Source organism: Pocillopora verrucosa, chromosome 11 (genome assembly GCF_036669915.1).
Source record: "Pocillopora verrucosa isolate sample1 chromosome 11, ASM3666991v2, whole genome shotgun sequence".
NCBI classification, from domain to species: domain Eukaryota; kingdom Metazoa; phylum Cnidaria; class Anthozoa; order Scleractinia; family Pocilloporidae; genus Pocillopora; species Pocillopora verrucosa.
Window position 1 is genome coordinate 10,322,726 of NC_089322.1, and position 10,069 is coordinate 10,332,794.

A 10,069-nucleotide genomic window follows, 5' to 3' on the forward strand; every position below is an offset into this window, starting at 1 on the left:
AGCTGGTTGACCGATCATAATACACATTATAATTTCCATGAAAAAATAAAATTTCAACGTCATTTTTTTAAAAATTTTTTTAAGATAGCAGCGTGCGAATTAAGGATTCAGTTTCAGAAAACAGGTCATAAGCAAACAACCTACAAATGTTTACCTCTAACTCCAGAGAATCACTTGCGTATGGGGTGAAAGAAGAAACTTTAGGGCATGATTCCTTTCAGTGTATATGGTAGTGAGCTTGTTAATACGCTTGCAGCATCCAGTATGATGAATTGAAAAAAATTCAAAATTAGCATTTTTTAGTTATTACTTTTATTTACTCAATAAGACTGATGTAAATATATCAAATTTTATTTTCCATTTCATATATGAATCAGCCATCACTTTTAGACCATTAATCGTTGGGTCGCTAATCCGGCGTAGAACTCCTTTTAAAAGCTTCCGTCTCTGAAATCGTTTAAATAAGCTTATTCTTTATTTACGGAGACACTACCACACACATTAGGACAAGAAACATTTATAGATTCTGAGGATAGCAGTCATTCCACGAGGTTATTCGTTGGTCTCTTTAAGTTTCGGTGGCAGGGCGAGTTTATCTTCGGAATTTTTAGGTGAGTTGAGTTTCAATGGCCAAAGCTGTTTTTTTCCCCTTTTTTTAAGTCATGCAGCGATGAACTGGTTAGATATGAAAACAGACTTAATGTTTTAGAGCCAAATTATGCGTCACACACAAAGAGAACCTAGATTAATAAACATCTTTATCCCTGGATGGGTGCGGTTTAAACTGCGATTCGAACTTATAATTTCAGTTCTTGTTTTTAAACAGACTTGTCTTCGATTTAAGACCCAATGCGGATGAACAGTTCAAAAGTATATAGTGTTCATCCGATTCTAAGAGGCCATTATGAATTGATATCTTGTGCTCGATCAAATTATGGATGATAACATTGGGATTTGTCCTGCTGTCAATCATAAGAGTTCGATGGAACCTGGAGTCGTAATATATTTGGTTTTCCCCTTTGTGTTCAGCATGTGTCACGTTAGCTTTAAACTAGCGTGTCACATAGTCATTCTTGTTACTCTGTATAAGTTTTTCTTTTCTTTTGTCTTTTTCTCTCTCTCTCTCTCTCTCTTTTTTTTTTTTAATAAGCCTTTTACTAAAGAAAACAACAGCTATTATGGAAACTATTACCTTAACGCCCACCATAACTTGGTTGAAAGGATCTCAATGAACCACCTGAATGTGGTTTTTGAGATTGTTGACGTCATTCCTATGATCGGCAGTAATGTTTCAATTCGTACACTAGAAGAGCAAGTTGAGTTGAAACATTCATTATAAGACCATTTACTACTTTTACTTATTTATTTGTTTCTTATTTTGTTGGTTTTTTTGTTTATTTTCGTTGGGGCTGATTAACTTTAATTCGCATTTTTAAATTAAAATCGATTCCAAACGGCCGTTTTGGATGTTCATTGTTTACTGTTTTAGGGAGCTTTCGGAGCAATACAAGATGAAAATTAGAAAAATCTTCAGGATTGTAATTACTTGAGTTCTTTCAATCAATTTTAACCTTGATGACGTAAATTTAATCATTCTATACCGTTTACAACCCATTGTATGAAGGGCACCCCGGAAATTTTAAAGAAAAACTCGAGGCTTGTCAAAATTCTCAAACTATGCATCGCTTCGATTGTTTACGATCTAATAAGAAACGGGAGCCATAGGAACATTTAAAGCTCATTGGCTAATTTATTTTATTTCATCATCCTTTGCTCATTCTTGTGGCCGTATCCAAAAGTTCTTGAAATACTTTTAGGAACAAGAATATGTGATGCCTTCATAAATTAATAAGACTCGGAAATTTGCTGTCACTTATCTGCCACACTTTCTTCGATACGTACAACTTGCAATTTACCCACTCACGCTCGCTTCCTTTCCGACCTATTTCACTTACTTATTTACTTCTTCATTTAACATAACCAGCAACTGTATGAGCAAAGTTCTCTTCATTTCTTCGCAAAACTCTCAATATCTAACAGAGTAAGATTAAGTATTTTAAATGGAGTTTCCATCCATTACATTCTGGAAAGTTTTTATCTTCAAAGTGAAAAAGAAAAAAAAAAAAAGAGATGCATGTTATGCTTATTTACTGCAAATATTTATAGTTATGGTTAATTTCAGGAAAGAAAGGCTTAAACTCATTATCACACCGAAGGCTTTTGGTTCCTTTTTCATATTTAAAATTGATCAGCTTCAAGAATAATTTCAGTAAGGTGATTAATGGGCCACATTTAAGGTGAAATGTGCACTCAACCAAAAAGAATCACTGATTATTTTTGAAATATATTCTAGTAGCTTTTATAACTAAAACTCATTGGAAGCTGAAGACTTGTTAATCCACTAAAAGCTAATAAAGAAATTTAACAGAGTAAGGAAGATTAGAAACAAAAAATAGTAACAGCGCGATAGTTGAATGATAATTCTGGTAATCAGCAGGAAGCATCTTTTGTTATTGAAAGTCAAGTGGCGGTCAGGAAATTTGAAACTTTCTTTCTATGTTCTCGAATTTTCTTCCTGCGTTCTCGAATTTTCTTATATTATATTATTATTATATTTCTTATATTATATTTCTTATATTACAAACGATACAACAGCTAAACATCACATTCCATCAAAGAAGCAGGAGTGTTTCCAGATGCCGTGTTTCTCAGTATGGTCCAATATTGCAAATTACGGTGTCACTCATTGTTATTGATGCCCAAACAGAATTCTCGTATTAATGAGTTACAGCTGATTATTAACATAACAAAACAAAGTTTGACTTGGATGTTTATTAAAAGTAAATATCGTGTCAAAACTGTTTTAAACCATTGGTGGTTTGGAAAAAGACGGCTGTTTTCTTTGATGAAGAATGCAATAAGTCCGTTCTTTCGACTTTTTCTCAACACGGTACATTGTAATTTGGGTAAACAAACCGTGGAAGACCCCATAGGGTGCCAATATTTCACCATTTCGTCAAAAGAGACGACAACTACTCAACAGTCGACGTAAGGTGAGTTTTGCTCTGCACTCTATATGAAAGCAACCGTGTTATTACTCGTAATATACCTAACATTTTATAATTGAGCCTTCTTTACGGACAATTCCCTCGTCGCAAGGCATACCTAGAAATTTTGGTATGTTCTATCAGCTTACAGCATCATTTACGAACTGAGTTGTAGGCTTCCATATACACAGTATGTGGCTAATATTTCGGGTATCATACACAAGTGAATATCTTTCTTGTGAAAACCTATATTTCCGCTCTGTCGTAATATATCCTTATCATCCTAACTTCTGGATATATTAATTTGATTAAAAGGCTCGCTAATTAGATTAACTTTACCAATACGTAAGCAATTTAAGCAATGTGTGCTATCGTGTTCCAAATGCGTAAAGTGTTAAACAGCAGATTCGACTTTTCGTCAGTTCTAGGTGTGGGAGAAAGGAAGCATATTTTCTTGTTGCTGACATCAAGAAGTACACTCTTGAGAATTACGATGAACACTACAATAAACTCTACAGATACAGAGAACTCCTCTGACGGTAAGTCGAATCTCAAACATTTTGCGTGATTGATAAAGGGCTTTGAAAGAAAGCATAGAATAATGTAAGCTGTCACGTAAACATTTTTTTTCCTTATTCAACTATCGTCTACTCATTTTTACTGTGTTTACAAGGCTGATATGGCAACTCCTTCCATTTAATTCAACTCTTGTCGCTGTAAACGGCTGCGAATATATGAAATTCATATATTTGAACTGCGGATAAAGACGTGAATATGAAAGCGATCTTCGCAGTTATGAACGCTACTTAAGCAGTAACGAAAAGAAGGCTTGAAAAAAAATTCAGGCCTGTACGGGATACGAATTCCATATATTTACAGCCGTTTATTCACCACTTCACGGGTTTATTTGGAACCAACACAGCGACCAACTCCCAGTTGGCTTGTTAGCTCACTTGGTAGAGCACTGCATCGGTATCGCAGAGGTCATGGGTTTATCCCGTACAGGCCTGAATTATTTTCAGGCCTTCTTTTCGCTACTGCTTCAGTAGTGTTCATAACTGCGAAGATCGCTTTCATATTCACGTCTTGCCGTTGTGGCCAATGGTCGTTTGAGTTGCATTTTGTCTGTCTTCAACTCGTTTGACGAGATTATGAAACATATTTTTCGCCAAATAAACAATTTATTGTATGATATGTGCTTGAAAGGAGAGGGTCACTAGAGATTTATGTTCAACTGAACAACGTGTAATTTTACGATTGTCATTCCATGAAATGCTTCGAATGGGAAGAAAGCGAAACGAGCCGTTTACATTGAACTAATTATGGTGCTATTTATCATCGTAAAACTGGGAAGACGTGAGAAGGAAGCTCGTTGCATACTGACGTCGCCACGGTATGCAATAGCAGGATGCTACCATTTAGCTGCGGTAGTCTCGGTGTATTTTGAAAGGAAAGGCACGTCCATGTAAAGATATTGCAGCACTGTTTTTCTTTACAGTCGAGGCGTTAAAATTCAGAGAACGTGTAGCATCTCTTTTGTCGCCTGTTTAATCTGTTCATCGCGAAGTTAGTTAGATAGCAAATTAACTTGCACCTTGAAAACCTGTCGGAGGAAATAACTTTGTAGTATCATGGGATCTAAGCCAAAGTAAATCACACTCAACGCCATCATGTGCTTGTCCATCAAATGGCGTCATGCGATAATCAGTTTATCAAAAACTCTTAATTTGAATCCGTCAAATTTTGACGAGTTCATTTTATTGACTTTCTCCCGGCACTTTTTATCTTGTATGCGTGTGACCTTTTTCTTCTGAGGTTAGGGGGCTTCAACATGCAGTCATGCTTCCTTAGCCTTAGCATTTTTTCACGAGTTTTAAATTCAATAAATGCCATTTGATAGCGAGTCAATAATTCGCTGATTACCAAAAGAGCTTTCGTCATTATCATTACTGAATGACCACTAATGCCATGCTCGTGTGCGTCAATGGCCTCTCTTACTGTATAGGCACCTCTTACAAGGCAACTGAAAGAAAGCCGAAATAGATATGATTAAAACCGATTAATGAAGGCATAACAGGCTAAAAGAATCATTTCTAATGGACTGATTAGAAAGTACTCTCAATAATCACAGGCTATCTTATTTTTCGTGAGGTTGTTGTCTAGACTCCTTTAAAATCCTATTAGGTTCGAATTTTCGTGCTTTTATGTCGGAATCTAAAAAAATAATCACCAGATACAAAACACAGATTACCATATGAATCAGGAGAAAATAAACGATTTCTTCATGTTGCGGCTGGTTGAGAGACTAAGCCGTCCAGAAAAAAAAAATGTTGTTCGAGTGTAACTAAAGGTTAATGATATGATTTTTAACACAGGGCACGGACACAAAAGAAAATACATGTAAATTACTTTTTTATTCGACGGATTGGGAGGGCCGAACTGGAAAATATCTGACTCAAGATCATAAGATACAGGCTTTTCCATACAAAAAATTGATTACCATATGAGCCGGGAGAAAACAAGTAATTTTTTTTTTCGTTGCGGCTGGTTGAGAGGCTAAACCGTCCAGACAAAAAGAAAATTGTTGTTAATGATGTGATTGTTAACACACGGGGCATGGACGAAAAAAAAGTACATGCTAATAATTTCAGTTACTTCTTTTTCACTCGACGGGTGGGAGGGTCGGACGGGAAAATATTTGATTCGAGGTCTGGACATACGGACCTGTAGCGCAAGGAAACGCCTGACGACTTTTCCAGACCGGCTCTCGTCAACTCGTCGGGCCTCATCGACGTCAGCTTTCGCTCTTTTCGCTAGCGTGGCCGCACAGTTCTTTTGATGATAACGAAACATGAAAAAGGGAAAAAAAAGGTAGATATTGCAAACATGCAATAACAAGAAAAACCAAAACAAAACAATACAGAACATACCCCTCTGTTTGCTTTACACAGGGCAGTCACCTGGCCCCAGCTCTCTACATAAGACGATCTTCACAGTACTGTATTCGATGACCATATTTGTGGCAGTGGTCGGAAATCTTCTTCTGATCTTCATCATCAAAAGAAGACCAGAAACAAGATCGCTGACTGGTTTCCTGTTTGTCAACATGGCCGTCGCTGACCTTCTGGTGGCTCTGATTGCTATGCCTGTCTCCATGTATATCCTGCACGGTGGTGGGGTATGGGCAACGGGAATGTTTGGAAATGTCACGTGTTCGCTTACGTTTTTCACGTTTCATGTCACACTCGGCGCATCCATTTTAAGTCTGTTGATTATGTCAGTGGATCGTTACTTTGCAGTTGCCCGTCCTCTTCACCGTTTTGAGACGTTTCGAAAGGCTAGAGTCCTAACTGTGTTTATTTGGTTGAGTGCAATGATTTTCTCCATTCCAGCTGCTATTATTTGGAGGCTTGTTCATTGGCCTCAAACTGAGGGTTTGGTTTGCGGTCCAAAATATGAAGAGCTTGGCAAATTTGGGACGAAGGGTTTCTACACTTACCTCGTTCTAATTATGTACCTGATTCCACTTATCATAATAATTACCCTTTATTCTCGGATCTGTCTCACGCTTTGGCACCGAAGCATGCCGGGTGAAGCTTCGTCCGAAATTGAGAAACGTAACGAGATTACGAAGCGAAGAGTTGTGCGCATGCTCGTCATAATCACTGCTGTTTTCGCTCTTTGTTGGTTCCCGGCTCACTTTTTTCATTTACTTATTGCATATCGTCCTGACGTCTTGTCGAAACTTCCGTATTACGTAATGATCTTTTGCTTCTGGTTGGGTCACGCAAACAGTGCGGTAAACCCATGGCTGTACATGATGTTAAACGAGAAATTCCGTATCGCCCTCAGTGCTACTGTACGCGGAAGGGATCCAAGAATGCGATCCGGCTCAAACAGAACCCAATCCACCTCAAAGTACACTTCAATCGAAGGCGGCAATTCGTTCAAGACAAGACAGTCAAATAGAGAAAAATCCAAAGCAGAAACATTCATGTGAGACGATACGTACTTAATCCAACCTAATGCTTATCGGGCTTCTTCATGTAAAACCGCCATCAAATGTCCTGCTGCCATAGAAAGCGCGATTTACAACATTCAGTAGTTTAGAGTTCTGCGTGCGATAGTGTCAGAAACGTTGGAGTGCGATTGATAGTAGATGGTTGTCATTGCCGTTTGACAAATTTTTCAATGTTCTCCCACGCAAAGAGAGTCAGCACGTGAGGGACGAAGAAGATCTGGTGATCCTTTGCCAATATTTCTATGTCGAACCTCCTTACCTGAGAACAGACGCAAGATTCTCAGACAAGAATTAACTGACTTAGCTATAGTTGCAACGATCCCTCCATCATTTGTTACTCAACGGTGTTTGCTAGAATTGAAAATCCGTAGGGAGACACTGATTGAGCCCTGGTGAGCCCAACCTTGACCAGCGCGTTTTTTTGTTTTTGTTTTTTTTTCGGTTTGGCGGCTCTTTTTTATCGAATTTTTTACCCCGTAACCCTTGTGGATATAGTAAGGTTTGGCGCCGAAAACACTTTGTTTTGTTTATTGATAGTTTTTGTTTTTTGTTTATTATATTGTTGTTATAATCATTATTATAGAATGACTTATCAAAATCATGATGATCAGCTTGAAAAGAGGGCCACCGTGCTCTAGCCAATAGTGTTATCCTAATGCAAAAAAATTTGTTTAGTTCTAAAACTGTTCTTAATTGTAAGTGTGTTTCTTCCACGCCCCACATTTAAGCTGCCAAAGAAAGGAGACCAAGGCCAGAATTGCTTTCTGAGAGCATTCATTACAAGATATAAAATATGTAGAGCTCAAAAAAGCTCACGATTTAATTTTTTTTTTCCTTTTTTGCACTACTTTTTGTCTTCAAGCGCCAATAACTGAGAAAGAAAACCTTCCGAGGACATAGAGGCAACCTCCCGAGATCGACTTCGGTCCGCCTGAAATTATTGAGATCAACCATATTGCTCCAATCATTTCTTTGTTAAAAAACAACTGGGGGCGCTCAAGACGAAGCGAAACGAAGCGAGTATTATGAGCAAGTCCTTCCCCGTGCGTTTCTTATCCTTTAAAGTTACCACCAGACTGAAGGCAAGACTCGTTTCCTTTAGTAACCCCAGAAGAGTTAGGTCGAAAGAGGTTTTTTCAAAAACATGCACAGATCATACATTTCTCTGTTTGTTTACACACCAGATAATCCTCGAATTCGGAAGTGGTCACAATAATTTTTTACAAACCAAAAAGAGACCGCGCGGACACGCAATTTGTTTCTTTTGTTATGCGTCTAGCTAAATCTCAACCTATGATAAAGTGTGATACGAGCATGGGAACGTAATTCTGAGTATATGTATAGTAACCATATTATTATTTGCTATATCTTCAAATGATTAATTGATATTACTTTACAAAAAAGTGTAATAAACGCTTTTATTCATGATTTTAATCAGTTTTCAATCACGCCGTGACATCATACCACAATACCACCGGCATAAGTAACATTGCACGATTGAGGGAGTCGCGCAATGTTACTTATGCCGGTGGTATTGTGGATCCTTGGTATAATGTCACGGCGTGATTGAAAACTTCAAGATCATATATCAGTCTAATTAAATTACAGCTTGATTCTCGTCTACGGTGTGACTTATTCGAAAGTCTATAGTTTTTCATTTAAACAGCCACGGTGGACTGAAAGCACGGACCTTCACACTCACATATAAAAGCCCAACTGTTTGTGCAAGGCACTGTGTACCATAGTGAAAAAGTGGTATCCGGATGCGTTGCTAAGACAACACAGTCTCTTTGTTCTTCAGTTATCAAATCTTGAGGAAAGCCAGGTGGAAAGTTAAGAAATGGCGCTGGATTTGTGTCTCCATTCAGGCGAAAAACACCCTCCTCTTCTAAGTCCGTCACACCAATGTAATATCTTTGCCCTTAGAGAAGAGAAAAGATGAATTGATGAAAAGATATCTCGTGTTCGATTTTGACTCATACCACCTCATTAGTGTTTTGAGGAAGGCCCCTGCTCTGAGCCGCGAGATATACCTACTGCATTAAAGGTATTTCATAATAAAATTTAGTTCTACGCAGAGCGAATGTACGAGTATAAATAGTCTGTTAGTCGGGAGCTTGTCTTCCTTGAGTCCTCATTGAAGCTATTTTGGAAATAATTACCTCAATTTTTTTCTATTTATCCTTCTTTTTCATTTATCTGTTTTTGGAAACATGTTCAAACAAGGGGAATGATGTTAATTGCAACGAGCAATCACAAAGAGAACCTACGGGAAAATAGACTTCTGTTACCATCCTTAAACTTCAAAATTTAAAAAAAACCATAAATAAATAAATAATGAGTAACGCTAATATTTTCTCGTCCTTTTCCTTCTATTTTTCTGTGGGTCTTGAAGATTTGACTGCATCAATAACTGGAGTGTGTTTTGAATTGACCTTTCAGAAGATAACTTGATCATCATTGAAGTTTGTCATACCGTGTTTTTATAGTACGTACCATTATCAGGGGCAAGATAAACAACTTCAGCATTCTCTTCAAGTGATCGAATCTCGATAAGATCTCCCAGTTTATTGTCTTTAGTCTTAAAGCTCATACAAAATGATCTTGCAGCCTCGAATGTTATGGTAGGGGTAAGGAAGAATCTGATACAACCACCTCTAAATGGAACAAAGTCCTGAGGACAATCTTGAGAAAATAAGATAACAAGAAATGGAAATTAATAACAATAACAATAACAGTGATGACGAAGTTGTTTACCATGATGATGACGATGATGGAAATATATATAGAGAAAGAACTTCCACTGCATTATAAAATTCCCACATGGAGGAATAATTATTCAGGTTTGAGAATCACCATACTTTTTGACTGCCAGTTGTGCACGCCCTATATTGTATGTAGGGAGACGGCTGACTGGTAACCTTCCCAGAAAAAAAAAAAAAAAAAAATGTTTGAAAAGACAAACTATGTTTCCATGAAAACCCTTCGCAAGAAGTAGTGG

The 10,069-nt window shown here is 37.6% G+C and overlaps 1 protein-coding gene and 1 long non-coding RNA gene across 5 annotated transcripts; one reads left to right on the top strand and one right to left on the bottom strand.

Moving 5' to 3' along the window:
- The first annotated feature begins 413 nt into the window (after window positions 1-413).
- Window positions 414-8,618, top strand: LOC131768647 (tachykinin-like peptides receptor 86C). Of its 4 annotated transcripts, none has more exons than XM_059084371.2 (3): window positions 414-611; window positions 3,470-3,586; window positions 5,999-8,618. In XM_059084371.2, the coding sequence occupies exons 2-3, from the start codon at window positions 3,541-3,543 to the stop codon at window positions 7,045-7,047; spliced, it is 1,095 nt and encodes a 364-aa protein (XP_058940354.2). In that variant the 5' UTR covers window positions 414-611; window positions 3,470-3,540; the 3' UTR covers window positions 7,048-8,618. The 4 variants fall into 4 exon arrangements, with proteins under 4 accessions (XP_058940354.2, XP_058940353.2, XP_058940355.2 ...); XM_059084370.2 differs by lacking the exon at window positions 414-611 and adding an exon at window positions 2,846-3,053; XM_059084372.2 differs by lacking the exon at window positions 414-611 and adding an exon at window positions 2,846-3,053 and having other exon boundaries at window positions 3,476-3,586.
- Window positions 8,619-8,734: 116 nt separating this feature from the next.
- On the bottom strand, window positions 8,735-9,737 carry LOC131768649 (uncharacterized). The gene is made up of 2 exons (XR_010719207.1): window positions 9,565-9,737; window positions 8,735-8,989 (listed from the first exon to the last, which is right to left on the bottom strand). It is a non-coding gene; the product is annotated as an uncharacterized lncRNA (long non-coding RNA).
- Between the last annotated feature and the right edge of the window lie 332 nt (window positions 9,738-10,069).